The sequence below is a fragment of the Xenopus laevis genome, chromosome 4S (genome assembly GCF_017654675.1).
Source record: "Xenopus laevis strain J_2021 chromosome 4S, Xenopus_laevis_v10.1, whole genome shotgun sequence".
In the NCBI taxonomy this organism is placed as follows: domain Eukaryota; kingdom Metazoa; phylum Chordata; class Amphibia; order Anura; family Pipidae; genus Xenopus; species Xenopus laevis.
This window is the reverse complement of record NC_054378.1, coordinates 73315829-73339395: the sequence shown is the minus strand read 5'-3', so window position 1 is coordinate 73339395 and position 23567 is coordinate 73315829. Positions and strand designations below refer to the sequence as shown.

The 23567-nt window shown below is 39.3% G+C and overlaps 2 protein-coding genes across 2 annotated transcripts in view; both read right to left on the bottom strand.

The window, feature by feature from the left end:
• The window catches only part of faah.2.S (fatty acid amide hydrolase, gene 2 S homeolog), a 41158-nt gene extending 34671 nt beyond the window's left edge, over positions 1–6487 (bottom strand). Inside the window, 1 exon segment of the mRNA XM_018260869.2 lies at positions 6139–6487. Within this exon segment, the coding sequence (XP_018116358.1) occupies positions 6139–6327 (189 nt within the window). The 5' untranslated portion in view covers positions 6328–6487.
• Positions 6488–13461: 6974 nt separating this feature from the next.
• nsun4.S (NOP2/Sun RNA methyltransferase 4 S homeolog) lies at positions 13462–21848 on the bottom strand. The gene is given in 6 exon segments (NM_001095412.1): positions 13462–13769; positions 14752–14876; positions 15113–15273; positions 17796–17950; positions 18036–18454; positions 21758–21848. Coding segments are annotated over 6 exon segments (1221 nt in total). The 5' UTR covers positions 21842–21848; the 3' UTR covers positions 13462–13492.
• Between the last annotated feature and the right edge of the window lie 1719 nt (positions 21849–23567).

The window sequence follows — 23567 nt, the reverse complement described above, 5'->3', positions numbered from 1 at the left end:
TTGGTTTTAGGACCCTTTAGGACCATTTAGGCAGATTTGGGGAGATTAGTTGTCCGGCGATAAATCTCCTCTTCTTCGGGGCGACTAATTTCCCTTTACTGCCTTCCCGGATCGATTTGTTTTCCGAAGTCGCCCGAAGTTGCCAGGAAACTGCAGATGACTTCAGTAAAACAAAGTGTTCCAAGCGCCATCCTGCCGGCGATTTACATTCTACCCGGCAGGAAGGCAGTTCAGGGGATTTGTCACTGGGCGACTAATCTGCCCGAATATGACCATGTGTCTCTGCCCATAGAATGTTGGATTACAGTTAACTGAGGTTGATTCTGGTGGCTGTTGCTTCCTATTAGCACATATGACTTCAGTGAACAGGATGTGAAGTGTCATAATCAGCCATTGACTGTATCCTTGCAATCTGTCTATCATTAAAGTAACTGTTAGTATATTATAGAATGGTCAACTCCAAGCAACCTTTCAATTGGTCTTAATTATTTATTTTCTATAGTTTTTTCATTATTTGCCTGATTCTTAAATTGTAAATTAGGTTGAGTTTTTCCAGCTTTCAAAACAGGGTCACGGATACCATTGTAAAGTTACAAAGATGTTGTTATTGCTATTTTTTATTACTCATCTTTCTTTGCATGTCCTCTCCTAATCATATTCCAGTCTTTCAGTCAAATCAGTGCATCGTTGCTAGGGTAATTTGGATCCTAGCAACCAGACTGCTGAAACGGCAAACTGGAGAGTTGCTGAATAAAAAGCTAAATAATGCAAAAACCTCAAATGATAGAAAAATCAATTGCAAATTGTCTCAGAATATCCCTCTCTACATCATTCTAAACATTAACTCAAAGGTGAACAATTCCTTTAATATGATCACCTTCTATAAACTGTTGACTGATATATCAATTTATATGTAAAAAAGTCCATGTGGTATCTGCTGCTGCGTTCTGTTATATGAGGCTGTTTACCATTGCTCCCAACTATGCCACATCCTGCATAAAGCAAATATATAAAGCTTTATATTTACTCAAAAGATGCCTGGTGTATTTAAGTGAAATGTTACCAAGTCAAGGGCTGGGGTGGAGGCAGGGTTGCCACCTTTCCTGGAAAAAATACCGGCCTTCCTATATTCTTGCTGTTTTTTCCTATTAATAACATTGGCATCAAGCATCATTTTTACTGGTCAGGCCAATAAAATACCGGCCAGGTGGCAACCTTAGGTGGAGGGAGGACACAATACTGCATACTGAGTAAGTCGTAACAGGTATTCAGTGTGCAGTATTGTTTCCTGCTTCCACCACAGCCCTTGACTTGGTAGCATTTCACTTAAAAATACTTTAATTTTTGGAATTACTGTTCCTGTAACTACTTAAAGATCCGCATAGTTACCATCATCCCCCCCAACCTCTCATAAGGGCTGGGGTGGAGGGAGGAAACAATGCTTCACACTGAAGAAGTCTTAACTACTTCAAAGAGCAGCATAGTTACCATCACCCCCTCCATCTTTCATATTATTATCACAGTTGGCATATTTCAGAGCATTGTGCCTTTTGTTGGGGAAAGAAAGGAAGGTGCAGTTTGAGGACTGTCTTCAGCATGATCTCCAAAACAAGTTGGCTGGAAAGTGATTTGGTCTGAAATGAACTACAATTAAAGAAGGGGAGAAGATGGATGAGACAAGAACTCATAAAATAGATTGTGTTGTGTATTTGCAGTCTATGGCCAATGTCTTAGCAATATGGCATGTTTACTAACAGAGATACATTTCTGGAGAGATTTCTGGAGATATTTCCCATAGCAACCAATCAGATCTTTGCTTTTGTTTTCTTAAGGTGGCCATACACGGGCCGATAAAAGCTGCCGACAGACCAAGTCGGCAGCTTATTGGCCTGTGTATGGGGGCCCCCGACGGGCTTCCCCGATCGAGATCTGGCCAATCTCGATCGGATGGGATTAAAAATCCCGTCGGATCGCGGGCGCATCTGTTCGTTGATGCGGTCCCGCGATCCGACCGCCCGTTTGCGAACGATAGGATCCAATCGTTGAGCCCTAGGGCCCACGATCGGATCAGCCCGATATTGCCCACCTCAAGGTGGGCATATCGGAGGGAGATCCGCTCGTTTGGCGACATCGCTAAACGAGCGGATCTATCCATGTATGGCCACCTTAAAGGAAAACTATACCCCCAAAATGAACACTTAAGCAACAGATAGTTCATATCATATTAAGTGGCATATTAAAGAATCTCACCAAACTGGAATATATATTTAAGTAAATCTTGCCCTTTTACATCTCTTGCCTTGAGCCACCATTTCGTGATGGTCTGTGTGCTGCCTCAGAGATCACCTGACCAGAAATACTTCAACTCTAACTGTAACAGGAAGAAGTGTGGAAGCAAAAGACACAACTCTGTCTGTTAATTGGCTCATGTGACCTAACATGTATGGTTTGTTGGTATGTTTGTGAGTACAGTGAATCCTATGATCCCAGGGGGCGGCCCTTATTTTTTAAAATGGCAATTTTCTATTTATGATTACCCAATGGCACATACTACTAGAAAAGTATATTATTATGAAAATGGTTTATTTACATGAAGCAGGATTTTACATATGAGCTGTTTTATGCAATATCTTTTTATAGAGACCTACATTGTTTGGGGGGTATAGTTTTCCTTTAAGTTATAGGTGGCTGTTTAAATCTAATTGCCGATTGGTTGCCATGGGCGACATCTCCAGATATCTCTCCAGATATGTATCTCCAATTTTAGTAAACATGCCCCTGCTAAAATACAGCAAAGCAATATGCTCCATAAAAAGTAAATTATTCCAGATTAGGAATGCAATTAGTTCACTTTTTTTTTTACAATTTCGTGAAATACTTAATCCTATACAGATCTAAAAGCACATGCAAAATAGTGAAATCTTGATGGCCAATACAAATGGTCTAAAGTCACATGATTTTAAGGGTTTAGGTTTGGTACAGGCAAGCACTTGGATTCTAATCACTTGGATTCTGATCTTTGAACAGAAAACCAAAAGATAAACCCATCATATAATTAGAGTATAGTTTCCCTTCATGTTGTTTGCCTTCTCCCTTTATCACATGTTATAGCTGTATTTTTACATTATATTTTCAAATAGCTCTGTAACCACTCCTTTTTCTTGCAGTTGAAAAGCTTATCCTATGTTCCACCCTATAGGGGGAAGCTGTGAATGGTATTCAAGGCTAAGTAGTATAACTGAGATGAAGAGATAACACAGACGATAACAAAGGATATATACCTGTTTATAAGAACCATTATCTCAGAAAGGTGAAAAAAATGCAGTACTGGCGAAAAAGTCAGCAATACCGGTTATCCTATAAAGAGAATTTGTTCTACTGTAACCTTTGAAGTCCTCGCATATATCACTATGTAAGAATTAGAAAAAGGCACATTGAGCACTCACCGCTTTTCTCTCTGCTTCCTTATATGGGCAGCATGTTATTTTTGTAAATGTTAAAACATTAAACACTGGGTGCTGGTCAGTTTTATATTCTGTGGGTACAAGTAAAAGCAAAGGTAGTACCCACTAATAGCCCTTCTCATTAATTCACAGACTATGGATCAAATTTGTTAGATTTTCTCTTTCCTACCAGAGTGATTAAACATTAACTTCCCCTTTAGGCAAGCAATGAAATTGACCATGTCATAGTATAAGGCTGTTACATTTGTTAATGTCAGAATACAGACTTTGCTACAAGGGTGATAAAACAACAACTTCCCTTTTAAGTAAGCAGTGAAATCAACCATGTCATAGTACAGTACAGTATAATGATCTAATTTTATTTGTGAAAGTCAAAATACAGAACAAGGTTGGCTTTAAGAACATGTCAACCAAAAAATAATATTTTGCCCAATAAAAGAAAACACATGTATAAGGAACTTTCCAATAAGAATGTATTAAAAATTAATATTGCTTTAAAAGTTATATGATAATGTAATTTCTACTGAAAGCAGCATTTGCTTAACTCCTGGTTGTTACTTTTTAAACAATGTTGTGAAAGCCAGTTTCCTCCAGCAAAGCAGGTCTATCAAACCATTGGCTTGTGTACCAGGGCAATGAATAGAAAGGGACAAACACTGCTTTCAATGGCAATACAAATACAAATAACTTAAAACCATAGAACATTTGTAATGAATGTATATGGCAAATTTGACATACCTTTAAAGGGCACCTGTTGGCCAAAAAATATAATTCCCAACCAAAGGTGTGGGCTATTAAATCCTGCACTCCGGATGGGGATAACAGTAGGTTTTTTCCAACAGGTGCCCTTTAAGGAAATTTAATATTTCACCCCTGAAAGAGTTAAAGCAAGTGGAACCTAATATATTTTTTACATTCCAGAAAAGTAAAACAAGGCCACTCTATCCTAGAATAAATCCTGTATTTCAACAGACACGGAATACTTGTCTAACAATTGTCTAGGATAATTATGATAGCAGTCTACAGGCATTCCTGCAGAACAAGTTTTTGAGTGCATGACATGAGTGGTTTATCCAGAAAAAGGGGAAGTTTCACAATGAGAAAAGTCTTTTGTTATCAGTAAATGGCAACTATACTGTATGTTACCCAAAGGAGAACGATATTTCAATAATGTTCACCATTTGTCAAAGAAAAGTTGCTCTCTCTACAGTAAAATGAGACCTGAAATAAAATCTAAAAACAATCATATACTATGCATTAAACTATTGGTACATTCAACTTGGTTGTGCCACATTAGTGGTGTGCAAATAGCCACTACACATCATTTATTCATCAGCATCTGGGACTAACTATTGGTAATAAGCTATGACAGGAACCCCCAGCTTGCTTTGCAATGTGCAGGATTTGTGTACAGTACACTGGTACCATATATAATATTTTAAATGCAGATACAGTATATATGGATTGCACTTAAAATCCATATAAAAACACTGGACGTGCTTCTATTTCTCCTCTTAGGCCACAACACATAGCAGTCAAACAAAATGAATGTTGATATAATGAGGTTGGGCTAATGGTGCTGCATTGGGATCACCAGGGCCGCCATCAGGGGGGGACAGGGGGTTCAAGTGTCCCGGGCCCAGGCCACTTGTACCCCCCGATTGCGGCCCTGGTGATCCCAATGCATCACCAAGTGCAGCACTTTCGAAAGAGCCGGGTCCCCCTTGACAGCGCCGAAACCGTCGGAAGTCCTGAACAGTCGAAATACGAAAGTGCCGAAAAGCCGAACAGCAGCGAAAAGACCCAAAGCCACAAAAACAGCTGAACTCCCGAAGCGACGAAAAGACCAAAGTCACGAAAACAACCGAAATTGAAGTCCTGAAGCGGCGAAAAGACCCAAAGTCACGAAAACAGACGAAAATTAAGTCTTGTAGCGGCGAAAAGACCCAAGGTCACGAAAGGAGGCGAAGTTGAAGTCCTGAAGCCATGAGTTCAACTCTACTGAACACCAATTTTTGTTTTTTTGTTTTTTTTAATCCCCTGGCCACCAATTATTTTAATATTCTAGGGGTCCTGGCGCCAATGTTTTTTTTAAAAATATTCTTTGGGGTCCCATTTTTTCTTTAACTTGTAAGGGGGGCCGTGGCACCAATGTTTTTTTTTTTAATTTATAGGGGGGCCCTGGTCACCAATTATTTTTTTTAACTTGTAGTGGGGCCCTGACACCACGGTGGGGCCCAGGTAGTGTTGCCACCTGGCCGGTATTTTACCGGCCTAGCCGGTAATGCTGTCACACATTCTACTTTCATTGTATTCTACATAATAATGCTGTTGCTAGGAAATGTAGACGTTTTATCATGAGCAGTGGAAATAGCACTGTTACTATGTCCCCCAGTGTAAGATCAAGTTAAACGTATAGGTATAAGTATAACTTTATCCACGAGTTAGTACAATGACAAGTGCAAGGTTTGCCAGTCCATAGAACCACTAGCAACCAATGAGATTTTCGCTTTCAAACAGCTCGCTGTTAAGTTCTCCCTGCTGATTGGTCACTATGGGATACAAGACCTGTAGCAGTGGTTGTGCCATTAATTACGTTACCCCCAAAACACCAGTAGGGTAAGTACCGACCACCAGAACTCTGGACTAAAACACCCAAGGTAATTTCACTCACGTCCGCGGATAAGCGCCTCACAGCCTCTTCCATACGAGTGAGGACAGCGTCCCTCCTCTCCCGAGCCAGCCTGATCTGTCTGTCTATCCGTTTAGCGTCCAGCCAGCGCACTAATAGCACCACCGTGACAGCGGAACAGCCTAGCAGGGCACACAGCGCCATTATATCGTTATTACTTAGCGCCAACATCTTGCAGAATAACCATGAAAACGAGTGACCTGCGAACCAGTGCCGAAGTACCGCCTTCTGACCGGAGCCTTCCCTTTACTGCCGCCCTCCTTCTGGCCTGGAGGCGCTAACGGGATGTTGGGTCGGAAGATGGTGCGGTGCTCAGGGGCGTGGCTTCCATGACATTTTTCGCTCTTGTTTGTAATTCGGTGCACAGTGATTTTTGCGGTGGTTTTGCTGAGATTGTTGCACATCAGTAACAGTCTGCAGAATTACAGCGATTCCCTCAGGTCTAGATCGCTACATTTAGAGACATGGCTATTCATTGCTGGGACTGGGGCAAATGACGAGACCACCCTGTTGAGATGCTGTATTGTATATACACTTGAGCAGGGTGTTGCTATCGGGGCTGCCTGCTAGATAAGTTATAACCTGACTAAATGGAACCTTCCTTTCAAAATCAGGCTTCATTAATTATAGACCCGTCCCCAAACCAACAGGTATGGACTAATGGGGCAGATTTATCAAAGATCGAAATGAAGGTTCGAAGTTAAAAATAATAAGTAACTTTTGGGTACTTCGACCATCAAATAGTCCAACTTCAATTCGAAGTTGAAAAAAACTTTGCAATTCGAATATTGAAATTTATCATGTACTGTCTCTTTAAAACTTCGACCATACGCCACCTAAAAGCTGCCGAAGTGCTCTCTTAACCTATGGGGGACCTCCTAGAACCTGTATGAGACAATTAGGGGAGTTTGGGAGATCGAAGGTCGAAGTCAAAAAAACTTAGAATTGAAGTAGATCCAAGTAGCGCTACTTCGAATTGTACTATTCGAAGTAGGCCCACTTCAACCCCAAAAAACTTTGTCCACCATTCAGTTGGTCTTTTTAAATTCGAACTTCGACCTTTGATAAATATGCCCTAAGAGTCTAAAGTTGGCCACAGACGCAAAGATGCGATCGTACGAATCAATGTACAATCGGACTTTCCCATCTCCCGACCTGCCACTAACCATTCAGATCAAAGTCTTACCAGTCAGATCAAATAAAGTAGTAAAAGAACAGATCAGCCAATGTTCTGCCCCTGACAGCAATCGTACGATAGTTATGTCCGACAAAATCTAGTAACAGTCTCCCACTGAAAATAGTATGATTGACAATACATGCAGAGATATTATCGCAGCCGACTGAAATCTTTCACTTTCACCCTTGGATAAATACTCTTTTAAAAAATCCCATAGAAATGAATGGAGAGTGACAAAATTTAACTCTAGAGGGCTGTGGTGATCTCTAACTTCACTCTTTGATAAATATACCCCAAAATAGGCACAGGCATTCCAAGCACACAGAGGCCCAAACAGCCCCTGTTTGGGAATCTTACAGCAGCCCCTCTGGCATTTGCCAGAACCCACAGATTGCCAGTCTGGCCTGCCAACCACCATCAGTTGAAAATAAATATTTAATTGGATCATTCCATGGTGTACCTGATGTGTGTGTGTGTCTTTTATCAGGAGGAACTTGGCAGGGCTTACAGGCACGGAGGGCTCCGATGCTTAAGGTTTGGTTTTTTAAAAATAAAAATAAATGCACAGTATTTGCTGTCTTTTATCTGATTAAAGTGGGATGGATGTCTGCTATTTCTGGGGGATGCTTTAGTCAAAAAGTTATTGCAGGTAAAATGGTTGATGGTGGGTCCTAGGTAATTGCTCTTTTTGCCCATTTATTTAAGCAGCCCTGTCTATATGTGTTACTAGTTTCACAAGTACCCAGTGGTGTAACCCAATGGTTTTTTGCACCGTGGACTGGTTTCAAACAAAATCACTTTCCCCGGTCCCCTCCATGTCCATTCTCACTGGATAGTTCCTCCCTTTCCTGAAGGAAGAACTCACCCCCCAACACATAAATTAGAAAGAGTACCTCCCCTGGGGGTCTTTTTGTTTTTGGGTTCTTTCTTCTCCTGTACTCCGTTTTCCAGGAGCTCATTTTTATTTTCAGGGGAAGGAGCAGGGGATGGCATCTCAGAGAGTTCTTGTTTCCCCCAGCAGCTTACCTCAGTAACATTGTGTCCAGCCATGTACGTTTCATGCTGCTTCTCCCTGCACCTGGCTTTAGTGGCCTGCCTCCCCCAAGGGCATCTGGCTGCATTGGGCAATATCTCCTTGAGCCCTCATATCCTATTATTAGGTGACAGACAGGGTGGTGGCAGGTTTAGTTCCTGCTGGAAACCATGGGGTATATTTATCAAAGAGTGAAGTTAGAGATCACCACAGTCTGCTAGAGTGAAATTCCACCACTCTCCATTTATTTCTATGGCATTTTTAAAGGTGAATTTTCACTTTCACCCATTGATAAATACTCTTTTAAAAATGCCATAAAAATTATGGAGAGTGGCAGAATTTCACTCTAGCAGACTGTGGTGATCTCTAATTTCACTCTTTGATTTGACTCTTTTGTCTTGTGGCTGCCAGTCTGCTTCCAGAGTCCTACCTGATCAGTTCCAGTAAGTTAGTAGGAAAGTATAGGGGTTTCCTGCTTCAGTTTTACCCGAAGGTTGCTTATTTTTGATTGCATTTTTTTGCTGGTTCTACTTTGAGGCCCCTGTCCTAGCTGTCACCCCTATCAAGTCTCCATCCCCTGGAAAAAAAAAATACAAAAAAATTACTGAAGGTATTTATTGCACACTGCTTGTCTTTTCAGTGTCACAAGACTGTCCAGACCAAGGGAGAGATCAAAAGAGAGGAGAATATGCAGACCTCTGTCAGCACATAGGAAGTGTTTAAAAAAAAAAAAAAAGAGAGCACACAAAGGAAAACTCCTATAGTGAATCACTAATGGTATACTTGCAAGCTTTAAAAGCATTTATACACGGTTGTCTTTTATTGCTTTTTCACACATCAATTGAATGGGAAGCCATGGCTGAAACACTGAACCATGGCTGAAATAGAAATGCTGGACCTTGTTGCTGCATGCATCCGACACAGCACAACTGTCAGATGAAGACGCAATGCGCAGCGCTCGCATCCGACAGTCGTGTCAGATGCGCGCAGCGACAAGGTCCAACATTTCTATTACTTACCTTATATTCGCTGCATCCGTCTCCTCACATGCACTTCCTCTCAGCGCGTCTCAAGAAAAAGCATTGTGTAGTTCCAGCCTATAGGTGGGAGCACTGTGGTGGATCCTTACTTGATACATGCTTCCAATAAACAAATTCCTTGCTAAGAGGATTTTGAATCCTTGCAAGTATGCCATTAGTAATACACTATGGGAGTTTTCCCTTGTGCGCTCTATCTCTTTTTAAGCACTTCCTGGTTGGTGTTTATGAAGCCGAGGATAGTACACTACTGAGAGCTGCCTCCATTTGTATTTGAGTTCAGCGCTAAACTTTTTTTTATTTTATTATGTCAGCACTTGCCTGGGTTGCTCTGAGCATACTTCACCGGATAAAAAGTTGTGTCGGACTTTGTTTGGCTACAGCTATGGATGGGGGAATTTGACCCGTTTCTTTTTGCCTATAATTCGCCACCGGCGAAATGTCGCCGACACCCATCAAAGTCTATGGACATCAAAAAAAATTGTCGCAATCTGACTAGGAGCACTCTGACCACCTTACTGTTAAACCTTAGGATTCTCTACTCGACCCCTCACTCTGTATGTAACTCGCTGTTGTGTAAGGCACCTCGGAACAGCTGGATTTTTTCTTTTTTCTTTTCTCTTCTTCTTCTCTCTGACTTCTTAGCTTTCTTTTTCCCTTTAATCAATGATAATACAAGGACAAAAAGCCTTTACATGGCTAGCTACTGTTCTCAATAATTCTGCATTTTTGACTACTGAAGTGTTTATTGGGTGATGTATGGATAATCTCTATTGTGTTACTCATTTCTCTGAATAATTTTATATCTATACTACTTGGCAATATTGTGTTATTCGCAAAGTTGATGTTTGAATATTGTGAGAGTTGTATGATATTTCATTTTATCTTTGTGGACTCATCCACCCACTTCATGCTGGTCATCTATTTGTGAAATGCTTTTTGTACTGAAAAATAAAGAATATATAAAAAAAATTGTCGCGCTGCAAATTTTTTTTGACACACTTTTTTTTGGCGCATGACACCATACAAGTCTATGGGCATCCATTCCGTGGTGAAACAAGGCGAAAAAATTCGCCCATCCCTAGCTACAGCCTCAGGCTTAATTTAAGGCTCTAGCATGGATGTCCCTGCATGGAGTAGGGAGGTTGTTGATAGGGAACGCAGTAATGGTTCTTCGACAAGAAAGCTACAGTTGAAGATAGACTGTACCCCAGATTATACATTTGCAGCTCGAGCTTCAGATGATCAAAGCTTTTTATCATCAGATCAGGAAGAAGAGATACATTCTTCTTTTGACTTCGCTCTTATCCAACTGCTGGTTAAAGAGGTTAGAGCTTCTCTGGCCCTTCAGGATTAAAATTAAGCTTCTTCTTAATCTTTCTTACCAGGTCCAAAATCAAAGGGACATACATAGTTACATAGTTGAATATGGTAAAAAAAAGACACAAAAACATCTGGCAGGGCATTCCACAACCTCACTGCCCTCACTGTGAAGAGCCACAAACACTGCTTCAAATGAAAGTTCTTTTCCTCTAGTCTAAAGGGGTGGCCTCTTTATGGGTAAAAAGGTCCCCTACAATTTGTCAATAATGTCCTCTTGTGTTATCATGTCCCCTCGCAAGCACCTTTTTTCCAGAGAAAACAACCCCAACCTTGACAGTCTACCCTCATAATTTAAGACTTCCATCCCCCCTAACCAGTTTAGTTGCACGTCTCTGCACTCTCTCCAGCTCATTTATATCCCTCGTAAGGACTGGAGTCCAAAACTGCACTGCATACTCCAGATGAGGCCTTACCAGGGACCTATAACGAGGCAAAATTAAGCTGTTATCCCTTGAGCTTATGCCCTTTTTTATGCAAGACAGAACTTTATTTGCTTTAGTGGCCACAGAATGACACTGCCCGGAATTAGACAATGCCCTAGATCATTCTCAAAATAACTCCCAACACACTGCCATCTAGTGTATAACTTACATTTATATTATTTTTGCCAAAGTGCATAACCTTGCATTTATCAACATTGAACCTCATTTTGCAGTTTGATGCCCAGTTTTCCAATTTAGTCAACAGTGGCAACGTCCTGCATGGATGCACAATTTTGTATCATCAGCAAAGATATAAACAGGGCTTCAATGCCCACCTCCAGGTCATTAATAAACAAGTTGAAAAGTAAAGGACCACGTACAGAGCCCTGTGGTACTCCACTAACAACACTGATCCAATTAGAAAATGTTCCATTTACCACCACACTTTGTAGTCTATCTTTTAGCCAGTTCTCTATCCAGGTACAAATACTATGATCCAGGCCAACATTCCTTAATTTAACCTGTAACCTTCCCGTGTGGCACTGTATCAAATGCTTTAGCAAAGTCTAAATAGATTACATCCACTAGCAAGATCTGTTAATCATTAAACCATGCTGGCACAAACGCACATTATTATTACTTGTATTAAAGTATCTTATCCCTTTCCTACCATTGACGTCAGACTAACCGGCCTATAGTTTTGAGGCTGAGAACTGGATCCCTTTTTAAATAGTAGCACCACATTAGCAATTCACCAGTCTCTCAACACCATGCCGGATTTCAATGAATCGTGAAAAATCAAGTAAAGAGGTTTGGCAATCACAGAGCTAAGTTTGCTTAGTACCTTGGGATGAATTCCAAAATCTTTGTTTTCTTAACATGTTCTAGTCTCTTTTGAACCATGCATCATTAGTTGTAGTGCTAGAATTTGGACTATTGAGAAGGAAACCTTCATTAACTGGTTCCTCATTTGTGTAGACAGATGAAAAATAACAGTTCAGAATCTCTGCTTGTTTTCTGTTCTCATCAACCAGCTGACACCCCTATCGTATTAAGGGTCAAACCCCTTCCTGCTTAATTTTTTTACAATTTTTATATTTTAAAAATAACTTTGGATTATTTTTACTACTTGCTGCAAGATCATTTTCCATCTCAATTGTCTTTTCTTACCCACCTTAACACCAACACTTCTATTGCATCATTTTGTTTTGCAACAACGCTCCTTGCTTACAAGGGGAATATACTGACGTATATTTATTATGCAGCATTTTAAAGACATTTTGTTCTGTGTTTAACCCTGTGAAAAGCAATTCCCACTTAATATGGTTTGTAGAATACCCCAATGACAATTGTCTCTGTAACCTTTTTCCCCAGTCGAAATCTCTACCCTGAGGGATTCCACACCCTCCCCAGTGCCATCAATGGTTATTTCTTTAGAGCATGGTTTTAATTCAGGCTTTACATACAAACACACTCCTCCACCCTTTTTAATCCCTCTGTCCCACCTAAATAGGGTGTGACCATTTAAATTCACAGCCCAATCACATGTTTCATCCCACCAGGTCTCAGTGATACCAACTATATCATAATTTTTAGAGCATGCAATTAACTCTAGCTCTCCCATTTTACCTGACAAACTCCATGCATTTGCCAGCATACATACTAATTTTTCATTTTGTAATTTACATTACTTAATGAAGAATTATATCTTAAGCTAGTATTAGCCTGTTTTCATTGTAACAGAAGGACCTCCTTAGCTGGTAAACTGTATGCCCCCCTCACTCCTCCACCATGATCCCACTGCCCATTCTACCCTAGCTTCCTCTTACTTCTTTAGCTCACCCACTCTCATTGCCTCGTTTAAACACTGTTCCAACCTCTTAGCCATTTCATGTTCCAGAGACTGGAACGTGAAACTAAAAGATGGAAAGCAAGTTGTTATTTCTGGTTAATCTGAAAACAACAGAAATGGAAAAAACATTTTGGAAGGAGATTTGGGGAGAAAAAACAGAAAATGCAATAACCCATACAATAAGCTTTTTTCCCCCCCAAACACATTTTGCTTGCTCCATTGTGTAAAGAAATTGAATACAGCAACCAAAATTTACAATTTTTTTTTATTAATATATATATATATATATATATTTATATATATATTTATATATATATTGTGTTGTCCTCAGTTAGAATATATCAAAGTATTAAAAAAACATGCCACTGTTCACACAACTACATTCCATAACCACTTGCAGCTTTCAGTGTTAGAGCTGATGACAGAGTTTTTTTATTTAATTCTTAGAAGTTTACAAAAGAACATAGGTCCAAAATTTGCTGTGAGATGAGGAACAACTAATTCACCTACACGGCAATCTTGAAAGAAATTGAAAGTGTTCTTGAAGACTTCCCTGAAGCAGCTAAGGTCCTGGGGTTTAACGAGAACTCCATGATCAGTAGCTGCAAGCTCAATTGCCCTCTGCACAACACACTCATTCTGCAACTGTGACAAAGAACAGGTGGAGTACACCACTTCTCCTCCTGGCCTCACAGCACGAAGGCCAGATCTGAGGAAACATATAGCTGCTTATTAGTAACATAATGAATAACATTGTGAAAAAGACACACGTCCATCAAGTTCAACTATATATATATATATATATATATATATATATATATATATATATATATATATATCCTGCCTAACTGCTGTTATATATTGTCCTTGATTAAAAACAAGATGAGGTATGTTACAATTTTATTGATATGTATATTCTTATACATTAAACAATTAAAGGAATTGTTCATTATAAAAAACTGCGTAAATAGGCTGTGCAAAATAAAAAAAAAATTCAACATAGTTAGTCAAAAATGTAATGTATAAAGGCTGGAGTGGATGTCTTAATAGCCAGAATACTACTACCTGCTTTGCAGCTCTCTTGGTTTCCACTGATACCAGGCAGTAACCAATCAGTGACTTGAGGGGAGGCCACATGGGTCATAACTGTTGCTTTTGAATCTGAGCTGCATGCTAAGAATCAATTGCAAACTCACTGAACAGTTATGGCCCATGTCGCCCCCCCTTAAAGTCGCTGACTAACCCATAGTTAGATAGCTGAAAAGCAGGAAGTTGGGTTTTGTTCTGTTACACATCCAGTCACTCCAGTCTTTATACATTAAATTTCTGGCTAACTAACTATATTACAAACATTTTTAATTTTGCACAGCCTGTCTATTTACCAAGTTTTTATTTTTACACTCAACTGTTCCTTTAATATATGCTCATATATACAAAAAAGTTTCACTGCTTGATGTAATAAAAAAACATTCACACAGGTCTGTAAGAGGTTAATAAACAATTGCTATAGTAGTTATCTCAATAAGTTGGCAAACACCTTGCACCGAGCAAGCTGTTGTGTAACACAGAAACCTTTCATCTAGTGCAATACCTCCAGTAAATATGTTCTCATATTCAAGAAAGGACATTGATACCATTTTATTGTCAATGTCAGGCTGTCTTTGACAATGTAATAATGCCATACTACTTACACAAGCAGTTCTGTTTGAAGCAATGGCAACATCTGTCGCTGCTTAGTCCTTATACGATGGAAAATGTTGTTTTCTTCTTCTAAAAGGGAATGCCGGTCAGTGGTACAAGGGACATCTACCAACACCTATATAGCCAACATAAGCAAATACCCATAAAGCACAGCATTAATAAAGTATTGATATCAAAGAATGTTATATGCATACATACAGTAGGCTCTGCTATTTTAGCATAAAAAATAAAACGGCAGCAACAAAAGTAAGATGACATTTTTTTAGGTAATATGGTAAAGATTCTGGTATTAGCATTCTAAAAATGTATGCCCTGCATAATTACTTAGATAAGCATGTGCATCAAACTGACCATGTCATATGTACTAGCCTCCAAATCTCCCCACAGCCTTCCATCCCACGATGTGATGCGCACTTTATGCTCTGCACGTTGGTCTCTGGGAACATAGCTATGCAAAACTCTGTGGAGTCGGCTACTTCGGGAAGTTGACAAGTCATTGGCAGCAAGATATTCTGTTTGGGAGAAGAGCAGGCTGTAAAAAGAATCTAAAATATTTATAAGGCACATATTGATAATACAATCTAATATTTCTGAAAATGCACAGAAATGTAGTTTGTTAGGCAATTATACCTACATACAGAAGAATTATTCTTTTATATAAGTGTGGGCCTGTTATTCAGAATGCTTGGGACCAGGGGTTTTCCAGACAAGGTTTATTTCCATAATTTGAATCTACATACTGTAAGTCTACTCAAAATTTATTAAAACATTAATTAAACCCCATAAAACACACTGGGCTCATTTATAAACACTGGGCAAATTTGCACCTATGGCAACCAGTCAAATGTTTGCTTTCATTGTTTAACCCGCAGCTGCCTGTAAAAAGTCAGTCACTGATTGGTTACTATGGGTTACTGCTCAGGTGCAAATTTGCCCAGTGTTTATACATGAGCCCCACTGAATTGCTAAGTACATGCAGAACGGAAACTGAACACTCTTAAGCTGGCCATAGATGTTGAGATTTTTAAAAGATCAGATCCTGATCGTGAGACCACGATCTTCTCAGAACGATCGTATGAATTTACCATCAACTAAAAAGACCAATTTACCAGGAAAACAAAGGGGAGCTGCCTGCTTGGCCCTGCAAACATAGAGAGATTGCACTGGGACCGACAAAGATTTTTTGACCTGGCCGATCAATTTCCCTACAGATGTCGGCCGAAAAATCGTAAGATGTACGATCGTTCGAATACCACTAACCACACGATAATTGGTCAGGCTTCCCTAAAATAGGTCGTTCGGCAAGAAGAATCGTCGCGTCTATGGGGAGCTTTACTCTCTCCTTTCTTATCCCCTTTCCCAACCTAACTTCAATGTATTTTGACATAGCTATTACATGGTAATCTGAGATGCTATATGTCATAGCTGTCAAGCATTGAGCTATCTGGAAAAGAGTTTCAGAATTGTATCAGAAACAACATATCGTATGTGTCTGTATCCTGTAAACCTGTATCCATGGCTTAATCTTGAATTATAATTACTAGACAAATTAGAATTTTTTTTTATATACTATTCAAGTGCAATCTGCGAACTATAAAACGGGGTTGTTACACTGATCATACTCGTGTTGAGCAGTTAAAGACCACAAGGCAAAAAACAGCAGCTATATTTTCTGTGTATGGATTTTGTATGTTACATGTATGATGTATGATGTTCACATAAATCTTTACACGGAGATGCTTGTGCTCGAGCATCTGCTAACAAAAACCACGCAAGAATTCCAAAACTCTTGCATGGTTTCTTCCTCAAATACCTCAGCCTTTTTGCAAATTCACATTTTTTCCCCAAGTAGGGAAAGCTGCCGCTGGTGGGGGGGGGAGACAGCTCAGCAGAAATCCAAGGTATTTAAAGGAAGAAACCATGCAATTAATATGATTTCTTGAGACTATTCCCATTAACTTCTACAGAACCACGCCAGCTTTTACTTCCCCGTTTGTTACTGGTGACGTTTCACATTATTCTTCTTTAATAAATTTCAACTATTCAGAGCTTCAGAATAGCGGAAAAACGGCAAACTTGATTTTTGAAAAATAACCCCCTAAGGAGCAGATAATACATTCAACCATCCATGGTCAGGCAACTAATTGATGAAAACAAAATTGAGTTCCTGACCTCACTTGGTTTTTCAGCAATCAATTTCTCTGGCTTGCTGCTAAATTACATTTTAAAATAATTTTATAATAATTTTTAAATAAATTATAAATAATTTATAATACATTTTTTAGTGTTATTTTTTCTCCACAAGTGGGTTTTTGGCAAAATTAAGAGCTCTCTGCCTAAAATCTTTTTTTTTTTTTTTTAAATTTCATTCTGCAGCAAGCCAGAGCAATTAATTCCTGAAAAACAAAGTGAAATCAGAAACTCAAATCAGGAACTCTCTCAATCTGAATATTCTTCTGAATTATGTCATGGTCATTTATAGAACCAAAGCATCAAATTCAGGCATCTAATTTAAAGGGGTAGTTCAAAGACTTTTCAAAGACTTTCTATTTTGTTTAAACTATGTTCCTTCCTCTCGTGTTTCAGTCCAGCACCTCTGTAATCCAGGAGGACAATGAAATAGGCAGGGTGCGCAGGAACACACCAATAAATAGAGGCTGCCAGAGGTGGAAGCCGAGCAGAGAAAGGTAATATGCAGGGAGGGTGGAAGGGAGAGCTCAGCACAAGCCTGCCAGCAACCTGTAAATCCTGTGGAGATGTCGGCCCATATCCGCCCGACCTGTGGGTTTTGACCCAGCCCACACATCACTAATTGGCAAGGCAAAATACAAGAAATAGATCAACTAGATCAATTTACAGAGTCGGTGACCCCTATCATGGCGGTTCTTCAGGGAGACGGAGGGTGAAAAATGAAACTTCAATAATACAAAAAAAATAGCAAACTGAACTGGAAAATGTGTTTGGAAGGTGAACAAACCCTTTAAACCTATTTATAAATTAATATATATAAAGTGTATAGCAAGTAATTACATACGACAATTTTCAGTTTGTAAAAGTGCCAAAGTCTTTCCTCCCGGTGCCGCACAAAGATCAAGCACACTATGACCATGCTGTATGTCAAGAGCCAAAACAGGCAATAGTGAGGCAGCATCCATCAAGTAATACTCTAGTAGTCCAAAGCAGTCTGACCTGAAACAAAAGTAAGCAAATTGTATAAGTAAATCCTGTTCAGCAGTGTTTTAAAAATAAATTAATAAAATACAAAATAGATCACCTTGATTGTGGAAAGCGACTGATATCACCCCTGGAAAATGTGAAACATGTGAGTTTTGAATTAGAAAGAGACGATAACAGGTTTGTTGCTTGAGTTTGCTCTGCGTCGTTTTTCTCTCCAACCAGATTCAAAGGCACTTCAGTAAATACCATTTTTTCTGAGGTGTCCACATTGTTTTGTGTTTGCAATAACGATATCACACTTTGAGCCTCAGAGATAAAGTCTTTTGCTTTTAAAGCACTGAGATTATTCAATACGGTCTCTTTGTGGGAGAAATTATTGACAAGAGCCCCATACTTTTGTTCTGTGAGAAGACTAATACGAATCGAAGGCCACAGATCGCCGAACTGCATACTGTAGTTAATATCAAAATACTGCAGAGCAAGCCTTGAGCATGGAATTTTTGGAAGCGTTGTTGCCTTAAAGTTTAAAAAAAAGAAACAATTTAACATAATACTTATAATGTTTTAATTAAACATCATATAAAATAGCTGATTGGGTGTCCTCAAAACCATTCAACATAAATAATAAAATTAATTGTATTGTATGCATGGGACAGGTAAAATGGCATTCCTCACAACAAAAACATTCAAGCCCTGCACATCTGCATTGGTTGAATCAAAAGCAGGGCTACGTCCGGCATATTGCCATAAAAATTTAACAGGTACTGAGCATGTATGTTATTAGTATTTTAAACCTTAACCCTATGCCATTCTAATGTTTCACCCCTTAAATCGCAATTGTTTGTGCTCACCAAATATAGGTAGTGAGTCTAACAAGTGCTTAGGGTGGTTACTGTGATAATGCAAAATCGTATTCCTGTCGGTGGGTTTAACATATATACAAGAATTCAGTTTATCACCACCCTTATACACTTTCAACCTAAGCACTTGTTAGACTCGCTACCTAAATCACAGATGCTTACGGTGGTACGCATTGACAGCGATTGGCATAAAAAAAAAAGGAAGATTTAACCACCATGGCTGACAGATTTTTGGAAAGCGGTTATCCCTCTGCACTGATACAAGAGGTTATGGAATGGGCCCTTAACTTAGATAGAGATGAGATGTTGCTTGAACAGGAATGTATGAAAGCAAAGAAAGGGTATACAGAGGACATGTACTACGTAAGTAGGTATGGGGAAGCATCAAGCTTTAAGCGACAGTGTGTATTGAAACAATGGCAATTGGTCTCCAGTGATGAGACAATACATAAGAAGTTACCCCCCCTCCCGACTTAAATTTAGTTATAAAAAGGTAAGGAGTTTGAAAGAAAGCTTAAGTCCTTCAGACATGGTAGCTAACTAAGTACACAAAACCCCTGACCGAACATTTCCTAGCACAACGCCCTGGTGTATTCAAATGCAGCAGTTGTGTAATGTGCAGCAGCCTGATCTTAGGCTCCAATTTCACACACCCACGTACAGGCAAAAAATATGCAATTAAGCAGCGAATGACATGCACCACCACTATGGTTGTCTATTTAATCAAGTGTCCCTGTGGCCTAATATATTGTGGGAAAACTATAGCACAGCTCAAGGAGCAAATTGGAATGCACAGGGCCAGTATTAGGGCTGCATTGGACCCAGAGAGAGAGAGAGGACAGGGACAATGAAAAGAATAAGAAACAGGACAATGCACAACAGTTGGTGGTGAGACATTGGGCTGAAGCCAAGCACAGCCCGACAGCATTCAGATGCATGCCGATTGAGCATGTTCTGATTAAAGCCCATGGTGGTGATTTTGGTAAGTCTTTACTGCAAAGGGAAGCCTATTGGATCCACGAATTAGACTGTGTGGCACCAAAGGGGTTAAACGGCCAATTAGTGTTAAGTTCCTTTTTAACTAAGAACAACTTAAAAAAAACGAAAGAAAATTATCATGATGTATTACCATAAGTAGACAGCACAGGAAATGTCTTATAACGGATTGTTACATTTGTTGCATGGATAATGAAAATGGACACATTGATTGCAACAGTATTTAATGTGGATTTGTATGATTGTAACAACATTTACTTTGTAAAAATTTGCATGAAATGGACTATTTCAAATGGACTTTTTAATGGACACTTTCTTCACTCAACAGTGACACTGGTGGTGAGCACACAAACTTTTTTAAGATGTTTTGGATGACCAATTGAAATAATGAAATCTGATCTGACATGCATGATGTCATCGTTGGCGCCATTTTTTTAAAAAAATGGGAAGGGCTTTGTACATAAATAGTCACTCAAACACTTGTATTTTATCCTTGATAAAGGCCCGAATGAGGGACGAAACTTTGGATGCACAAGAATGAATAAAAGTTGAATATTTTACTGAAATTGGAGTGCGAGTCCTTTGGAAATTTTATATATAATATTTGACCCAGCGACCACACGAGAACCAAGACTGGCTCAGAGTGCAAGCGTTTATGTCTGTGTATATAATATATATATTATATATATATATATATATATATATATTCAATATGCTTAACTGGTGCACTCTTAACAATCCACAGCTGCCTGGGTGCTGGTCAACACATTAGTATGCAGTAAACAAACAAGCCGCACTCCAAGGACTTGATTTTGAAAAATAAAGGTGACGTTTTATTCTCAATGTTTCGGCTCCTTAAACGGGGGTCGTCTTCAGGCCCCAGTTAAGGAGCCAAAACGTTGAGAATAAACGTTATATATGGGTCAGGTGAGTGGGAGGAAGGTATAAACGGATCCCCTGTCACATCCATGTGCTTGTTCATCATAAAGATTTGCATGCTGGAAAGCGCCACAGGGTGCATAATGCAAGAGCCCTATACTTCCAGCCTATGGTATATGTTTAGTATGAGGCTGCCTTGCAACTGACAGCAGTGCACTGCCACAGATGCATGTGCTGAGTACATAGGCATAAAGGGGTACAATGTTGTGCCCTTAGAGCTCTTGCACTTGTGTCTTGGACAACAATGATGATGTTTTTTTAAATCACAGATAGCTATATTTGGTACACCAGGCGTTGCAAATGTCAAATGTGCATATTTATTTTACAGAAAATGTAAAGTTTGGTGATACCTTTTATTGGCTAACAAATGGATGACAATTTGCCATCAAATAACTGCGAGACCACTGACTAGCACTGCATATATGACAACTTCATTTCTATACAGTCTTACCTATATATTGATGCATCCAAAGTCATCCAGCAATATCAGTTAATTCTCCAAGAACAGTAACAAATCAGAAAAAACGTATATATTAACTTCAAGTATATCTTTAAAGAGTATCTGCTATAGAAGTCTGGAGAAATTCAAATCTGAACACTGAAGTTTCTGAAAACAGGTAAACTTCTCTATTCGTATACTTTAGTACTTGTACTATAAATACTATAAAGAACAGACAAGCGTTAATGGCTAACAAGAGAGTACTGAGAGTCACAACAGGAGCTGCAAGGCCATAAACAAGTCAATCGTGAGCTGTAGCAATACACCTAATTGACTTTCTGAACATACACAGTTCAAGAATCTCCATAATCAGATAATGTCATTGCAACACAACACATTCCAGAGTACCATGAAGTAGGGACAATTATTAGTCTGGTAAAAGCTTTCTTTATAAGGTTTCATGATGGACAGGGAGGGAGCTGCTGAACTGCTGATCGCAAAAGGATAAATACGGGGTTCCAGTGACTTCTTGTTAAATCTGGTTTACCAAGCATGAAACCTTTGCCAAGTTCATAAAGTCCTTACCCATTTTTTCTTAAATTTATGTCTGCGAAAGGTCAAACAAGAGTCATTTATCCTCCTCAATAAAAATCCCCTACACGCCGACATGTTGTTGCGCACCAAAAAAGACTTCCGGCCTGACACGATACAGGCAAGCATATGGTTCCGTCTGCAGTAAGCTATGGGTGAGCTATAACTGCAAGTTACTGTTGCAGAGAACCTGTAGAGATTTTGATGGGTTGTGGTATCCTTGCCCACCCGTGGGTGATGGTAGCAGTGATATTCTAGCTGTTAGTAAGCGCAGGAGATCCGCACATTGCACATCACTGTACTTGATTGGCATCATTTTTTTCTTGCTTTTGCTTTATTACACGTGTGTTACCGATTAAATTTCAGTACTCAGGTTTAGAATTCACCTAAAGCACAACTGCCTATATAAGTATGTTGCGCCTTTTTATCGTTAGAAGAGGCATGGCAAAGAGGGCTGGCTACATGCAGCACAAAGATAGTAAAGTGGCCATCACCATTCACTTAATACAATTCCTACTGTTTGGTTAATAGCAGTATGGTGAATTATATATATATATATATATAGATAGATATATATATATATCTATATATATTTATAGAGATATATATATATAGATATATATATAGATATATATATATAGATATAGATAGATATAGATATATAGATAGATAGATAGATAGATATATATAGAGATATATATATATATATATATATATATATATATAATCCATAATTCCAGCGCACTCCGTACATAAATTGCAGGACCCAGGTGCTACCTTAAGAGGCTGTGTTATCAATCAATCGAAGGAGTCAGGCAGGCCCGGATTTGTGGAAAGGCCACCTAGGCCCGGGCCTAGGGTGGCAGGATTTTAGGGGGGCGGCATGTTGCCCAACCACACCCACATTGGTTCAAAAACACTGGGGATGCGCTGGAGATAAAATAATTTTTTTAATTTTCCCATTGATGATGAAAATTTGCACGAATAAAGGGGAGGGGACAGGGGCGACGGACGGCAGTGGGCCTAGGGGTGCCCTCTATGTAAATCCGGCCCTGGAGTCAGGTGCACACCGGGATTTAAATAGTTAAAATGTCCACATTTTATTTAAATACTTTTAAAAAAACAGAACTGGTCGACGTTTCAGTTCTCTAAGACCTTTCTGAAGACCCTGTTCACAGTACCTAAGGTATTCCTTTCATAGATAAAACTTATGACACTCACCCCAAAGAACACACCCACCGGAACATGTGACTAAAAGTAACCTGCACCAAAAACAGATAAATAATATACAATCAGTAATTGATTTACACCAAATAGTGACATATAGTTAAAACAACTTTAAAAACAAAGTAACCAAACAGACTTCTGCAGAAACAAAATCATAACAGTTGCAACATTATAACAAATTTGTAACATTTTAACACCAAGTTACCGTTGATGTACAATAGGACCCAGATTTAAGGCCCATTAGCCAACCTGTTGGTTTCTTCTGATAACAATCTATCGGGTCATTGTTAACCAGCAAGTCCCTGAGGTTAACACCCCTTTTATAACATATCCTTGGGGGGCCTGGTATAACTCGTCCCAGTTCAGTATCAAACTCAATAATCTTTCACTGGTCTTTGATTTGCTTATTAAATTTACTCATATGCCCATTGTAAGTAGTAGTGAAAAATAACCTTGGCTCTATAGTCTCCCTTATCTTACCTGCCCCTGCACACCGAATTTTGGCTGCTTCTAAAGCACTCTGGAGCACAGCCTCAGGGTATCCCCTTTCCCTAAACCGGGACATCATCGTCTCCAG